Here is a 17,951-nt window from a genome sequence, read left to right as displayed (position 1 = left end):
CTTACTACAAATAACCTAAGATTTAAATAGGCAAAGAATTTGACTAGATATTTCTTTATATATATACTCATAGCCAACAAGCACATAAAAGATGTTTAGAATCATTAGTCCTTAGGGAAATGCAAATCAAAACTGCAATGAGATACTACTTCATATCTACTAGGATAGCTGAAATCAAAAAAGCAGACAAGAACGAATGTTGCTGAGGATGTGGAGAAATTGGAACCCTCACATACAGCTGTTGAGATTATAAAATACTGTAGGCATTTTAGAAAAGTTTGAAATTTACTCAAAATAAAATTACCACATGACCCAGCGATCTCACATTTAGGTGTGCTCCCAAGAGAGAGAGAAACGAAAACAAGCACACAAAAACTTATACACAAATGTTCAAGCCATCATTAGACATAATAACCAAAAAGAAGAAACAACCCAAATGGCTATTAACTGATGAATGGTTAAGCAAAATTAGCATATCCACATAATGGAATGTTATTCAGCAATGAAAATGAATGAAGTACTGATATACACTACAGATTAATGACTTTTAGGGTTTGGGCTGAGGGGAGAATGGAGAGAGAAGGCTAAGGGGTCTGGGGTTTTTTGGGAAGCCATACAAAGATGTATATATGTATGTTCATAAAAGATTTATTTGGAATAGTGAAAAACTGGAAATACACCAAATGTTCATCAACATGATATACTTACACAGGAATAAAAAGAAGTGGATTGTTGATGCATTCAACAATATGGATGAGTGTCATAATAGGTATGCCAAATGTTAATATCGATCAAAAACCCTACAGCCAACATCACACTTTGGTGAGAAGCTAGCTTTCCCACTAATATCAGAAAAAAAGCAAGGATATTTCTCTCACCACTCCTTTTCAACATCATATTGGAAGTCCTAGCTATTGCAATAAAATGAGAAAAGGAAATAAAAGGTATGTAGATCAGGAAGGAAGAAATAAATTTCTATTTGCACATGACATGATTGTCTATGTAGAAAATCTAAAAGAATCAACAAAAAAATTTCTAGAACTAATCAGCAATTATAGCAAGGTTGCCAGATACAAGGTTAATATACCAGAGTCTATTTTTATATATATTACCAATTAAAAAGTGCAATTTGAAGTTAAAAACTGCCTCCAAAAATGAAATACTTAGATATAAATCTAACAAAATATGTATAAAATTTATCTGAGGAAAACTACAAAACTCTGATGAACAAAAAAAAAAACCCAAGAATTTGAAAATGGAGAGATAGTTCATAATCAAGAAAAGGAAGACTCAGTATTATTGAAAATGTCGTCCTTCTCAACTTGGTCTATAGATTTATCGCAAACTTAATTAAAATTTCAGCAAGTTATTTCGTGGATATTGACAAACTGATTCTAATTTCTATGGGGAGGCAAAAGATCTGGAATAACCACACAATATTGAAAGAAAACAAAGTTTGAAGACTGACACTATCCAAATGCAAGGTTTGCTGTGTAGCTACAGTAAACAAGACAGTGTGGCATCAGTGAGAAAATAGATAAATGACCAGTGAAACAGAATAGAGAGCCCCAAAATACACCCACTTAAATACAGTCAACTGATCTTTGACAAAGGAGCACAGGCAGTACAGTGGAGCAAGGTAGTCTTTTTCACAAATGGTGCTGAAACAACTGAACAGCCACAGGAAAAACAGATTCTAGACATATACCCTATTCTCTTCATAAAAAGTAGTTCAAAATGGACTATTATAAGATAACATAAGAGAAAAACAAAATGAGCTTGGCTAAAGTGGTGACTTTTTAGATACAACACAAAGGCATGATCCATGAAAGAAATAATGGATAAGCTGGACTTCATTAAAATTAAAAGCTTTTGCTCTGCAAAAGACACTGTCAAGTGAATGAGAAGACAAGCTACAGACTGGGAGAAAATATGTAGAAAAGACATCTGCTGAAGGACTTTTATACAGAATATACAAAGAACACTTAAAAGTCCCAAAATAAGAAAACCAACAATTTAATTTAAAAACGGGCCAAAGATCTTAGACACTTCACACACACACAAAAAGATATGCAAGTGTCGCAGGTTCGATTCCCAGCCAGGGTACATGCCTGGGTTGCAGGCCATAACCCCCAGCAACCGCACATTGATGTTTCTCTCTCTCTCTATCTCCCTCCCTTCACTCTGTAAAAATAAATAAATAAAATCTTTAAAAAAAAAAAAAAAAAGATATGCAGATGACAAAAAAGCATATGAAAAAAAAAATGTTCCAAATACAAGTTAAATATGACACACACCTATTAGAATGGTGAAAATCCAGAACATTGACACCACCAAATGCTAGCAAGGATATGGAGAAATAGTAATTCGTTCTTACTCATTGTGGGAATGCAAAAGGTACCGCTATTTTGTAAAACAAGTTGGTGATTTTCTTTCCTTTTTTTTTTAAGGATTTATTTATTTATTTTTAGAGAGAGGGCAAAGGAGGGAGAAAGAGAGGGGAGAGAAACATCAATATGTGGCTGACTCTCGTGTGCCCCCTACGGGGGACCTGGCCCACAACCCAGGCATGTGTCCTGACTGGGAGCCCAATCAGTGACCCTTTGGTTCATAGGCCAGCACTCAATCCACTAAGCCACAAAAACCAGGGCCAAGTTGGCAATTTCTTACAAAACTAAATATACTCTTACCATATGATATAGCAATCATATTCCTTAGTGTTTATCCAAAGGAACTGAAAACTTATGCCCACACAAAAAACGGAACACAGATGTTTATTGCAGCTTTATTCATAATTGCTAAAACTTGGAAGCAACCAAGATGCCCTTCATTAGGTGAATGAATAAATAAACTGCAGTATAGCCAGAGAAAGGATTATTATTCAACCCTAAAAAGAAATGAACTATCAAGCTATGAAATGACATAGAGGAAACTTAAATGCATATTATGAAGGGAAAGAAACCAATTTGAAAAGTCTATATACTGTATGATTTCAACTATATGAGGGGGGACCCAGAAAACAAACCCATAATTATCTTCTGACAGGTGATAAGTACAGGCTTCCCCCTCTAGGCGAGTGTTCAAGGAACCCATCTGTATCAGTTTACCAACTGGTGGTTTTGTGAGAGGCTGTGTTTGGCTTCAGTAATTTTTTTTGAAGACTCAACATGTTTGCCCATTTCATGATGGGTTATTTATGAGTGTACCTGCCCACACTACACTGAGTATTCAGCATTTCTTGACCAAAAACGGCATGACCCCCATACCCCTCACTCCCTATTCACCCAATCTCACCCCAAGCAACTTTTGTTTCCTCGGATGAAAAAAGTCCTCAAAGGAAACATTTTTGCAATGTGGAAGAGGTGAGACAAAAAATGGCAGAAGCACTGAAAGCATCAAAACTGATGAGTTCAAAAACTGTGTTGAGCAGCTGAAAAAATGTCTCAGTAGGTATTGCATCAAGTGGGGAGGACTTTGAAGGTGACTAAAGTTTAAACATGTAAGAATACACAACTTTTATAAGAATTCTGGAGTGTTTTTGGGTCCCCCTTCATATGACATTCTGGAAAGGCAAATTATGGAGACAGTAAAATGATCATTAGTGGCCAGTGGTTGACTTGGGGAGGGACGAACAGACAGATTGCGGAGTATTTTTAGGTCAGTGAAACTTTCATATGATACTATAATGGTTAGTATGTGTTATTACACATTTGTCCAAATACAATGTACAACACCAAGAAAGAACCCTAAGTAAACTGTGGATTTTGAAGAATTATGATGTACCAATGTAGGTCCATCAATATAACAAATTTAACACTGTGGCAGGAGATACTGGTAATAGGAGAGATGATGCATATGTGGGGGCAAGGTATACTTGAAAAATCTCTGTATCTTCCTCTCAGTTTTGTTGTGAACCTAAAACTGCTCTTAAAAATTCTTTAAAAAAATAAAAGAAATGAATTATTGATACATTTAACAATATGGGCAAATAGCAGCACAGTTATGCTGAGTTAAAGAAGCTAGACCAAAACAAACATGTATATTCTCTATTATTCCATTTAAGACTAAAAAATGCAAACCAATCTACAGTGATAGAAAGTAGATCAGTGATTGCCCACTAACAGGGGTCTCGGAAGGGCTAGACAGGATTATAAAGAGACCTGAGAGAACATGTACATGTTCATCTTCTTGATTGTGGTGATGGTTTCAAAGCTACATATGATATGGCATCATGGACGAATACATATGCCAAGACTTACCAGAGTGCATATTGCATATCAATTATAACTTAAAACTGTCTTTTAAAGATATGAATTTGATGTATAAGTTAATGTCAAAACAAGAAAAAAATTGACCCTCAGTAGTTTGTCTGTATGTTAGATATACAAAGCAATATACTAAGATGCTTCATGAAGAGACACTGAGGATATGATAGGTATATAGGATGATTTCTAAAAAGAAAACATTGTGAATACCTAGAGGATTAGGAAACTGGAGAAGATAGAATGAGAAGGCATTAAGTAAGGACCCTTCTGAGGGCACTGTTGTCCTTTTCTTACTGGTGTGAGTCAATATTTGATGCTTCAGTGGAAAGTAATTTTTCCCCTTCATCTTACCTTCCAGTGTTTCTTTTCCATGTAACTCTTCCTAAGTATTAGGGAATAATTCAGTGTTTTGTCCCTGACTCAGCTGTAACTACTTTGAGTCCAAAGCATAAATTCTTAGGTTTCATCTCTTAACATCTTACTGAAAATGCCATTTACCTTAATCTGCCTAATCCCCACGGCTTGTTCTCCTCAGTCCTACACACCTCCAAGCAACGAGTTCAAGATCAGCATGAACTGGAGGCACAGGACCCCAGGAACACCACAATCCACCTGTATCGCCACAGTAGTTGGGACTGACGGGTGCCCGTCTCCGCCTTCGCCTTGATGGCAGTGACAACAAGAATGACTTCTGGCGGCTGGTTGACTCAGCTGAAATCCAGCCTATTGGGAAACTGTGAAAAGAATGGGGGTATGCTGCAGCCTCCTCTGCTGGTGAGTAACTAAGTCCAGCCCTCCTTAACAATTAAATATCTCCCCAAAATTGTACATCCCATTATAGGAAAGCCTAGAGTTTTCTGCCTATCTCTTCTTTTTACATATGATTCTTCCCCCCACAAAAAAAGCCCACCCAAATAAAACAAGCTATAAAATCTGGACATCTACATCACTACATTAATTTATAACATTCCAGCATGTTCAAACTCCCCTTTTTCTAACAAAAAAAACCACACTCTTCTTCCTTCTTTGTAAATTCCCATTTACCCTGATAGAGTGGAAGGAGGTCATGCCATTTAATCTGCCTCCAAAACCATAGAGCTTTTATGAAATCCTATAATAACAACAAAAAGTGAGGGAAAAATCTCTTAGTAGAAAAGATGAGTGTTTCAAGGTTCCCTTATCTCCTTTCCCCTAAATTCTCACTTGGTCCTAGGAATTTTCTCGCATTGAATTAATTATTCAGTAAAATGCATTATTTTACTTAAACTAATAACCCTACTAGATTTTTTTATCAAGATCAGATTGACCGGTTTTTTTGTCTTAGTATGCCTGAGAGATATAACCCATCTCTTCAGTTATCACAAATGATTACCAAAGTGAGTCTCCATGGATGACAAAGAGATGGGCTATGTGGTATGGGCTGTGTTCCCACCAGGAGGCTGTGCTAGATTAATTGAGCATCAGAGAACATGTATTGTTTGAAAGCATTCCCCAGGTTGGTTATTTAGCGTTTCTCCCCCATTAGAAATTACTTGTAATGTAAAATTTCAATATATACAAAGGTAGAAAGAATAGCACTGTGAATGTCCATGTATCCTTTATCCTGGATAATATCAACACAGAGTCAGTCTTGTTTTATATATATATATCTTTACTCATTCCCTGCCTTCTTGTGCCCAGTTGCCCAAATATAGTATCATTTTGTCATTAAATATAGTGTGTATTTCTCATAGGCAATAATTTTAAATACAACTGTAATAACATCACATGTAAAATAAACTAATGATAATTTTTAATATCAACAAATTGTTACTCAGTGTTTAAATTTTTCCTATTCTCTCTCTCTCTGTCTCTCTCTCTCTCTATTACAATTTCTTTGAAATCAGGATCCAGATAAAATACACATATTGCAGTTGGTTGATATGTCCCTTAAGAGTCTTTTAATCTTTGGTTCTTTTTCTCTTTTAAATTTTTTTTCTCATAATTTATTGTTGAAAACCTAAGTCATTTTGGCCTGATTGTATCTCTATGCTATCACTTAACATGTTTCTCTATCCTTTTTCCTAGAAATTATTAACTAGATCTAGAGACTTGATCATGTTCAGGTTGAATTTTTCCTAAGAATGTTTCATAGATGGTGGTGTTTACTTCTATAGGAAGGTATATATAGTCTGATTTTCTCTCATTTTTTATAATGTAGCAGTAAGGGATTGACAGATTTTCTTAACAGGTCAGATGGTAAATATTGCAGGGTTATGGGCCATAGATTCTCTATTGCAGCTACTCAACTCTGCCTTTGCAATGTGAAAGCAGCCATAGGTAATACATAAACAGACAAGGCTGTGTTCTAGTAACACTTTATTTACAAAATGGGTGATGTGGCCAGTCTGCTGGCTGTAGTTTACTGACCTCTGATTTAGGTTCATCAGTGTTTTACACTTGTAAAATGGGGAATTTTAATCTTATCATTTCATCCATGTAAATTAAGTGGAATACGCCTATTAAAATAAACTTTCATCAACTATTTGGTTATCCTTAGGCACAATTCATGTAAGAAAGATGGCTTAATGCTTGATTCTTTTCTTTCTCTACCAGTATTCAAAATAATGAATTGCTTTACTAACAACCTCCAAAAATATTTAAGAAGGGTTTTGTTGTTGTTTAGTATCATAAACTCAAGGATTTGTACATATTTGATGTTTTTCACTTCATTGCACTAATTGTTTATTGAATTGTCCCATCTTTGGCCTCCAAGAGCCTCATCAAGTTGTTTGCTGGCTCTTTATTATTTGATAGCTTTCTTGGATTTTTGAAATTTCAAAATGTTTTTGCTCATCTTGTACATTTTTTGGCCCAAATAAGGAATCAGCTGTTTCTTTTAGCTGCCTAGGCTCTTTTTAGTGGGAGGTGGTATTTAGATACCATAATTTGAGCACTAGAGTGCTCAGTGCTGTTGAATTGGTCATTTTTTTGGTCTTTTTGGTGTAGAGAGGTAGAAACATCCTTTTTTATTAAGATAAAAAAAATCATTAGTTATATTGATACTTTGTACTGAAATGCAGGACATGGTATTTTTACTGATTTCATCTTTAGTCTTTTAAATCTATACTCCTTTGTACCACCACAAAACTCTAGTTTTCCATGTCACTAAAATTAATTCATTTGTTTTATCCTACAATACACATACAACAGTCTCAGGATAACTATCAACACAACTACCATTATGAGAACTAAACAGTGTTTGAATTATTTACAATATTTTGCTTAACCTCAGGGGGTGTCTAATAATGTTATAAGGTCATTTGGATTAGTTTTTCTCTGGGTGGTAGTGCTACTAAGTTGATATAAACTTAGATTCACTTGTTTCATTTTACTTTTGATTTTTAAAGATTGTTTTTAAAAATTTTACTTTATAAATACATAAATAATGTACATTGTTTTTAAAGTGAAATCTATAAAACCAAGTATTTTCAGAGAAATCCCCTTCCTCCGTTCCTTTCCTCTGTCATAGGTAACCATTTCCTTTTACTTTTATAGTTTATACTCCATTTTTAAAATATAAACAAATATATCTGTGTGTGTATCAGTATATACATATATAGACATGTATCTTCTACCTTATAGAAACTATAGCACACTATACATACTTTTCTTATTAATTATACGTCCTAAAATGACTTCTTAGTAGTATCAAGATTTTCCTCAATCCTTTTTATAGCTGCATGGTACTGAATTATTCTCAACCTACTTTATGAATCACTGTTTAGAAGTATCTTGAGAGGTTATTAAAAATATAAGGTCCCAGAGATAATGGTGACCAGCTAAATGAAAAGTTTACCATAAATTCTTTAGAAATGCACAGATCAAAAAGGAGAGTAAATCAAACCACCCACAACTCATTTTTAAACATAACCAAGGGTAAAAAATATCAAAAATTTCAATTACATGTTAGTTTACATATTCACTGGTGCCACAGCAGTAGAACTTGGTGGAAATTTGCCCTCAGGGCTTTGGGAAGACTGTTACAGAGAGGTGTCTCTCTGGAGAAACTCTGCTATAAACCCACTTAAGGTGAGGGAGAGTGATGCTGCGGTTGCTGGCTACTGGTTACTACTTGTTCCATGCACTGCAGGAAGTGGACAACAGAGAAGACTGGAGTGCTGCAGGAGCCTGCCAAGCAAAACACAGGAACCAGAAAGCAAACCTCTTTTCCTCTGTAATAACTTTAGATGGTATCAAAGGCTATCACTTAAAACTGATAAACCAAATAGTAGAAGCACAAATGAGGAAAAAGAATTAAGGACATCATAAAATATGTTAATATAAAGGTAACCACTAAAACAAAATCCTAGAACTTCTTAAATACCAAAGGAACAAAAAGATCAAGAAAAGACCACATAGAGAAAGAAATAAAAATAGAAAACACAGGAAATAAAACAGAATTGAGACCAAATGCATAATTTATATGAATAAATGTAATTGCTTTTAACTCAACTCTTAAAATAATTTTTAGATTAGTGCTCAAAGTCAACCCCAACTTTATACTGAGAGTAGGAGACATACCTAAAGTGAATCAGAAAAGCTAAAAATAAAATTCTATCAAGGGTACACCAAGGAAATTCAAGTTATATAATAGCAGAGGTTATAATTCTGGTATTAGACAAGGGAGAATTCAGACCAAGATGCATTAAACAAGACAAAGAAGCAACTTTATAATGGCTAAAGGCTTCATAATTCACAGTGCAAGTATAATAGTTAAAAATACCTCAGTACCAAATTACAAATCATCTGTCTCACAAAATAGAAATTATGGTAGGCGCAAAGAGAGATAGACACACTAGTAGGATATTGAACACATCTCTCTTTAGGTAAGACAGTCTAAGAGCACAAAAAGTAAAGGTATTTGAAGACTTTAATAAATAAGGTAGATTGTGTGTGTGTATACATACCAAGTTTTATACCCTGGTAAATACCCTTTCTATTTGAAATTTAGAAGTCTTTATTTAAAAAACAACTCTTGCTCAAAAAAAGGTGAATATAAACCAAAATTGTAAAATTCCTAAAACATAATGATAATAAAAATCATATGTCCAAATTTTGAGATACAGTTAAAGCAGTGGTTGGAAGAAAATGTATAGCCTTAAATATTTGAAATCAATAAAAATGAAAGGATAAAAATTTAAAGATTTTAATTCCCAAGTCAAAAATCTACTAAAAGAGTCACAATACAAAGAAAAGACAAAGGAGGAAGAAAAATAAAGATAAAAACAAATAATGAAGTAGAAAACAGAAAAGCAATAAATCAAAACACCATTCCATTGGGGGCGGAATTAACAAAATACACAAAGCACTAGTTAGCCTAATAAGAAAGGAATAAGCACAGATACACAAAAGTAGAAATGACCAAGAGGAAGTAGCTCTAAGTAAATTTGAAAAACTAAAAGAAATGGGAAAATTCCAAATTGACCCAGTATCATTACAATGTTTTAATTAATATGTAGAAAACATAATTTTTCAAAGAACTGTACCTATAAAATGCAGATTATTTTACAAGGAAATCCTACAAAACATTAACAGTCAGTTAATTTCAATGCTACTTTAGTTGTTGTAGGTCAGTGATACCAACAGAACTTTTTGTAATGATGAACATGTTTTATATCTGTGCTGTCCAGTATGGCAGTCACCAGCCACATATAGCTGTTGAGTATTTAAAATGTGGCTACTGCAACTGAGGAACTGAATTTTTAATTTTATTTTATTGTAATTTAAAGGTTAAAAGCCCCTATAGCTGGTGGCTACTATACTAGACAGTGCAGCTCTACATCATTGGAAAAGTAGGAAAATATCCAAATACTTTTTATGAGGTAAGTGAAACTTTAATATCCAAACTTGATTTAAATGCATACACACAGACTCATATATGAATATTGTTATAAAAATCCTAAAAAAATATTAGGAATTAGAATTCAACATACTAAAACAATTTATCATGGCAAAGTATGTTTTCCTGGGGTTGAAAAGATTTAACCTTAGAAAAATCATAAATGGAATTTACCATATCGAGAGAAGGAAGAAAGTCATATGAGCTTTGACAAAATTTAGCACACTACTAGTCACATTTCCCAATTTGAAAACTTTTACTACAGAGCCATGGTACTCAAGATATGTGGTACTGACAGAAAGATAGACTTACAGATCCGTGGATTAGATTTGACAGTCCAGAAAAACCCATGCATTTATGCTTGACTGATCTTCAACCACAATGCTAAGATGAATCAGTGGGGTTTTCAACAACTGATGGAGGGAAAACTGTATATCCACATGCACAGAATGAAGTTGGACCCTACATTCACACTGTATATAAAAATTAACTTCCAAGTAGACAATAGACCTAAATTTAAGAACTAAATCTATAAAACTCTTAGAAGAAAACATAGGAGTAAATCTTGGATTAGCTGATAGTTTCTTAGATATGGCACCAAAAGCATCAAGGCAGAAAGTAAGTTAGTTCCTAGGCACTGGGAGGAAAGGAGAAATGGAAGTGGCTGCTAGTAGATGTGGGGTTTCTTTTTGGAAGAGTGATGAAAATATTCCACAATTAGAATAGTCTTTGTACAACTCTAAAAATCACTGAATCATAAACTTAAAAGTGTAAGTGTTATGGAATGTGAATATCTCACTAAATCTGTTTTTTAAATCATATAGTGTTGGGAAAACTGGATATCCTATGTTCAAGAATGAAGTGGGACTTTTACTCTCCACTATATACAATAATTAATTCAAAATGGGTCAAAGGCTAGAATGTAGGAACTAAAACTTAGAAAACTCTTAGAAGAGAACAAAGGTGAAAAGCTTAATGATTTGCCACTGGGTTTGGCAATGATTTCTTAGCTATGACAGCAAAAACACAGGCAACAAAAGAAAAAATAGTTAAATTAGACTATCAAAATTTAAAACTTTTTGTTCATCAAAGGACACTATCAACAAAGTGAAAAGGGAACTCACACAATGGAAGAAAACATTTGCAAATTACATATCTGTAAGGGGTTCGTATCCAGAATACACGTATTTTAAAAATTTCTTCAACACAAAATTAAAGAATACTAATTTAAAAATGGGCAAAGGACCTGAATAAACATTTATCTAAAGAGATTATGTACCTAAAAAGGGGTTAATATCCAAAATTTATAAAGAACTTAACTAAACATCAAATCAAATAATTCAATTTAAAAATGGGCAAAGGATCTGAATAGACACTTCTGCAAGGAGGACATGCAGATGGACAATTGGCAAATGAAAATTTGCTCAATGTCACTAATCATCAGAGAAATGCAAATTAAAACCACAGGGATACCACCTCACACCAGTCAGAATGGCCATCATCAATAAATCAACAATAAGTGCTAGTGAGGATGGGAGAAAAGGGAACCCTTGTGCACACAGTTGGTGGGAATGCAGATTGGTGTTCCCTAAAAAAATTTAAAATGTGGAAAGCAGAATGGAATTCCCTAAAAAATTAAAATGGAACTGCCTTAAGATCCAGCAATTATACTTCTGGGAATATAGTCAAAGAAACCTGAAACACTAATTTGAAAGAATGTATGTACCCTTATGTTCATTGCAGCATTATTTGCAATAGCCAAGATTCGGAGGTAGCCCAAGTGCCCATGATGAGATGAGTGGACTGGTGTGCCTTAGTTGGTCGGAGCATCATCCTGTAACCAAAAGGTCACAGGTTCAATTCCTGGTCAGGGCATATGCCTAGGTTGCAGGTTCAGTCCCAGGCCGGGAGTGTACAAGAGGCAACTGATTGATGTTTCTCTCTCACATCCATGTTGCTCTCCCTCTCTTCCCCTCTCCGAGATCAATGAGCATGTCTTCAGGTAAGGATTAAAAAATTAAAAAAAAAAAAACCCTGTGGTATAGTTACATAATGGAATACTACTTACCGTGAAAAAGAAGGAAATCCTACCTTTTGTAGCAGTGTATCTAGACCTGGAGAGTATTATGCTAAGTGAAATAAGCCAGTCACAGAAAGACAAATACCATATGATTTCATTTACATGTGAAATCTAATGAACAAAATAAACAAAATAGAAACAGACTGATAGATATAGAGAACAGACTAACAGCTGTCAGAGGGGAAGGGAGGGAGAGAAGGTGAAGGGATTAAGCAAAAAAACAAACAAAACCTCAGAGACACAGACAACAGTATAGTGACTACCAGAGGAAAAAGGGAGTATGGGGAGTTAGAAGAGGGTATGGGGCGGTAAACAGTGATGGAAGGAGACTTGACTTTGGGTGGTGCACACAATACAGTGTACAGATGATGTATTAATAGAACTGTACACTTAAAACCTATATTTTATTAACCAATGCTACCTCAATGAAGTCAATGAAAAATAAAAAATAATTTTAGAAGGTGTTCAACATCACTAATCCTTAGAGAAATGCAGATTAAAACCACAATGAAAAACCACTTCACACCCATTAAGACTGATAGCCATTATCAGGTAAATAGAAAAAACAAGTGATGAGGATGTAAAGAAACTGGAACTCTTATGTATTGCTAACGAGAATGTAAACTGGTGCAGCCACTATTGAAAATAATATAGCAATTCCTCAAAAAATTAAAAACAGAATTACCATATGATCCAGAAATTCCACTTTGGGGTATATGGGCAAAAGAATGAAAGCAGGGACTCAAGAAAATATTTGTATACCTATGTTTAGCTGTATTATTCACAATGACCAAAAGGTCAGAGCAACCCCAGTGTTTGTCAGCAGAAAAACGTGTAAAGAAAATGTGGTATATCCACACAATGGAATATTATTCAGCTTTTAAAAGGAAGGAAATGCTGATACATGCTACAGTGTGGATAAACTTTGAAGACACTATGCTAAGTGAAATAAGCCAGTTGCAAAGAACAAATACTATATATTTCACTTATATGAGGTACATAATGTAGAGAAATTCACAGAGACAGAAAATAGCATGGTTGTTGCCAGGAGCTGGGAGGAAAGAGGGGAATGGGGAGTTACTGTTTAATGGGTACAGAGTTTCAGTTGAAAAAGACGAAGAAGTTCTGGAGATGGATGGAGGTAGATGGTTGCACAGTGTAAATGTACTTAATGCCACTTTTGAGAAACGGGAAATCTATGTATGTATATACACATACACACATATAGCATACAGGAAATTATATTTTTATATACTTCGTTTTACAAAAAGCAACAATGGGATGTTACACCAGAAGATAATGAAAAGGTCACCTGTTGGGAGTGTCTGGGAACATGGTAGAAATTACAGGAAGAGAGGGAGGCTTCTCTGAGAATACCCTTTTATATTCTTTTGACTTTTGAATTATGTAAATGTTTTAGTTAGTAAATAAAATTAAACCAAAAACAGTTGAACAAAGCATATGCTAAAATTGATTACAAGCAGAAACAAACTGAACTTTTCATCCAATGGACATCATAAACACACTGAAAAAAGAATTCAAATAACCTGAACACAGAACCTTCACAGTACACTTTCAGTGGGGCATTTTAAGGAAAAACAGAACTGCAAAGAAATTCTGACTTTTTCTTAATAATGTTAATGGTTTTACCATGAATTGAAACTACTTTGTATATTGAAGATAGAGCAAATGAGTAAATAAGATACAAATATGGAATAGGAGATGAAGAACCTTGCAGTACAGGATTTGAATTGGAGTTATCTATATGAACTCTTAACTTTAAAGTTAAGATACATTCAATTCAAATCATTCATATACAGGGGTGGGCAAAAGTAGATTTACAGTGCCATTGTGACATTCATTTAAGTTAATAAAGCTATTGTGTATAATAATCATGACCTGCATGTCTTTTTTCATACAAACAACTGTAAGCCTACTTTTGCCTACCCATGTTGTGTGAGTATCTGTCCCAACCCTGTCCATTGAAAAGGCCTAGAAACAATGACATCCCAGAGACACCTCAGGAGCAAAGAGCACACCTTGATTTTGGTTTCTAAATTCCATTCTCTACTAAGAGGAATTAAGCTCCCTGGAGAAATGGCTGATTCTAAGGCTGAGCAGAAGAGAAAAATATAAGGTGACTCTGGAACATCTTTTGCCAGGAAGCAAAGAAGTCTCAAAGAATGATGGGGACATATTAAAAAGACACAGGAACCGACTAAAAAGAATTTTTATTAACCAAAATTGAAACAATATGAGTATCAAAAAGAATAATAAAAATAAAAGAACAGTGGTAATAGCATCCATGGGTCCCTAGTGATACCCAAAGAAAAAATCGGAAGTTTCAGGGAATGGTCTTCTTTATAAATGCCAGCCAATAAATATAGATAGAATGGTAGAAAATTACCATTTTATTGTTTCAGGGAAGGATAGTCAATGTATGAAACCAGAGTGTAAAAAAGCTTATTGGAGAATAGAATATTCACATTGTCCCAAAGTTTCTTCCCACCAATTGCCTATTAATTACAAACAGAAATTGCAGTGAGGGAATCTGTTAGTCACCCCCTAAGAAGTCATCAAATTTAGTATCATCAATAATTTGACAAATTGACACTATGTGCCTCTTGAAGAAAGGCAGTAAGAAGTACTTGACATCACCTGTATGGTATTTATGCCAAAAGTGTTTAGCGTGAATGTAATCCTAAGAAAACATTAGAGAAGTTACAAGTTGTAGGACATGCTGTAAAACAGCTAGTGCAGACTCTTCAAAAATATCAATTTTATGAAAAACAAAAGGCAACAGGGCTATTGTAAATTAAAGGAGTCTAAAGAACATGACAACCAAATGCAATATGTGATTCTTGATTGGATCCTGTATTTTAAAAACAGTTATAAAGAACATTTGGGGGACAATTGAGGATATCTTTAATTAAAATTCTTGGGTATGGTAATATTGCAGTGTTAAAGGAGAATGTCCTTATTCTGAGGACAAAGGTACTGACATATTTAAGGGTGAAGTATCATGATGTCTCTGACTTGCACATAGTTCAGAGGAAAAAGTGTGTGTAGGTATATGGAGACAAAATGGCGAAATGTTACTAGTTATTGAATCTAGGTGAAGGGTACATAGTTGTTCATATGCTGTTTTTGCTGCTTTTCTCTAGGTTTAAAATTTTTCAAAATAAAAAGTTTTAAATAAGCTATGTATATAATTATACATATAGTGTGTGTGTTCATGTTCCCCAGGCCTCCTCTGGACCTCTCCCCAGAGTTGCTGAATCAGAATCTCTAGGTAATGGGGCTTGGGATTCTGCATGGTAAATAGCTCTCCCGAGACTCTAATGCAATCGGTCTATATTTGGGAAGCATTGCTCTAGAAGAGCATTTTTCTCCATTAAAATCTTGTATGGTTTGTGTGTGTGTGCATGTGTGTGTTCTGTTCACACAGGAACATTCATTACTCCCTTGCAGAATCCTCTAGGGGGAAAAGGGGAAAAGGCAGAATGACTCACCGGTGAAGCTATCTCAATGCTGCCAACCTTTCCCTCCCATCCCCTCATTTTACTGCTTCTACTTCTCAAGACTGGGATTATTTCATCTAAGCAGGGCTGTCTGGGTCACTAGTCCTCAAACTTAGTTGCCAGTGGAATCACTTAGGGAATTCTTAAGATGTTCAGTGCTAGGTCTTAGATAGTTAAATTAGAATTTCTGGGGTGATACTGATGTATTCTTTGATGCCTGCAGGGCATTCCAGTGTCCAGGTGTGAGAGTCACTAATCTAGATAGAGTAGAAGCTGACCTCCAGTGAGGCCACTAGCCAGTTATGTCAGATCCTAGTACAAACGCCCTGCTCAGCAGACTTGGTCACGTGCTCTGGTGTGTCTATGGAACATTGACTTGAAGGGAACCCTTTGTATGTTCCTGTCACTGATAGCCTTCTCACTTGCTAAGTAGCCTCCAGGTTCTATCGATTAAAAGAGGAATTTAAAAATCCACATCTTACTTTCTAGTCACAGAAATTTGAATTCTGTTTATAGAAATGGGGGTGGGGGAGAAAAGTTTAGAGAGAAGTAACTTTAACCATGGTGACTTAAATGCTTATTTTATAGAGTTAGTTTGTACAATATTTACTGAACTCCCTTTTTTTTCTGCAGCAAGGCCCCTGGCATCGGGCAATGCCAGAACCATCTATACCTATGCCTATCTCAAGATTAGTCACAACTCCCACCCTCAATTAAAGTAAACTGAATTAACTTGTGTTTGAGTCTGTACATGGGACTGTAGCAGCAGCAAAGTGGAGATGAGTCCTATCAGAACTAAAAGGAATCCCAAGAGCCCTCCCCAGGTACAATCATTTCCTCAGGGAAGACTGCTCAATATCTCCCTTCCAGTTCCACTTCTTGCTTCCCTGAGTCTGGGATAACATTTAGATGGGCCACCAAATGTCAGTTTGGAAGCACTGCTTTAATTCATTGTCCTCATCTGACAAATACAGAAACAAGGAAAGGGAAATGAATTACCTGAAGTTTTACGGTGTGTGACATATCTCTATACATATATCTGTATGTATACGTGTAGATAAAGCTCCTCTGGGGGGAGAGTGAGTTGGGGGTGTCATGCGATCATCTTGACAGCTGTAGAGTCTAATAACTTCACAAAGCTTGGAATTATACAGGACAATGGCAGGGTGGGGAGTAGGGCCCATACTGTGGTTCCCGGTGTGAGTGCTGTTCTGTTAGCTGCCACCAGAGGGCACGGACTATGGTTAGATTCTAGACCTGTTCTACGTTGGAGTTCAGAGCTTCATCAGATCACTGTTAAATTTAAACAGCTGGACCCTAATCTATTCAGTAGTCCCACCATCTGGGGAGCACCTGGAAGCTCTTTATAACTGGTTCCATATCAATATTTTAAGGTAAGCACAGAACACTTGCAGCATGCCTAGGTTTAAAGAGGCGTGGCTTTGTAATATTCACTCAGCCACTTATTAGTTTAATTGTGTGGCCAATGATAAATTACTTTACCTTGACTTTTAACCTTGAATCTCAATGGTGTCACCTGCCATTGTGAGTGGATCATTAATTAGTAAACTCTGCCACACATGTTTTTTGTGAGAATTTAATGAAATAGCATGATAAAGCATCCATCAACTCCTGGCTCCCATTTAATAAGTGGAGATTTCTTCTTTGTTCAATAAAACTCTTATGAAGCTTATATTCGAGTTGGAAATACACATTACAAAGAAAAAATAAAGAAAATTCAGGCGCAGTGATAAAGCTGAGGATAAATAGAAGGCAGCAGGATTTAAGATGCCATTTTAGATAGGGCAGTCTAAGAATGCCTCTCTGCGGAGTTGAGATTTCAACAAAGAACTAATTACTAAAGGTTTAAGGAAAGGGGAGGGTGCTTGTGGCAGAGGGATGCAGGTTGGTGTGTTTGAGGAAGAGAAAGACCAGGGCATGGGGGACCAGGCAGTGATAGGAGATGAGTTATGAGAAGTAAGCAAGTTCCAGACCGTGTAAGTGTTGTTAGCAAGCATAAAGAGTTCAGCTTTATTTTGTATTATGGGATATAACCATAAGAACGTAGTCTGATTTATATTTGAAATAACATGAACATATTTTCTGGCTGCTATGTGGAGAACAGACAGTAGGAGGCAAAAGCAGAAGCCGAGAGTCTAGATTACAAGGCTGTTGCAGTAGCCTAGGCAAAGTCTGACTGTGGC

At 35.5% G+C, this 17,951-nt stretch overlaps 1 protein-coding gene across 1 annotated transcript in view; it reads left to right on the top strand.

The window, feature by feature from the left end:
* SCMH1 (Scm polycomb group protein homolog 1) overlaps positions 1–17,951 on the top strand; it is a 144,899-nt gene that overhangs the window by 58,331 nt on the left and 68,617 nt on the right. The window contains 3 exon segments of the mRNA XM_036025857.1: positions 4,801–4,896; positions 4,898–4,993; positions 4,995–5,035. Coding sequence (XP_035881750.1) covers positions 4,801–4,896; positions 4,898–4,993; positions 4,995–5,035 — 233 coding nt within the window.

This window comes from Phyllostomus discolor, chromosome 5 (genome assembly GCF_004126475.2).
Source record: "Phyllostomus discolor isolate MPI-MPIP mPhyDis1 chromosome 5, mPhyDis1.pri.v3, whole genome shotgun sequence".
NCBI lineage: Eukaryota > Metazoa > Chordata > Mammalia > Chiroptera > Phyllostomidae > Phyllostomus > Phyllostomus discolor.
This window is presented reverse-complemented; position numbering and strand designations above follow the sequence as displayed.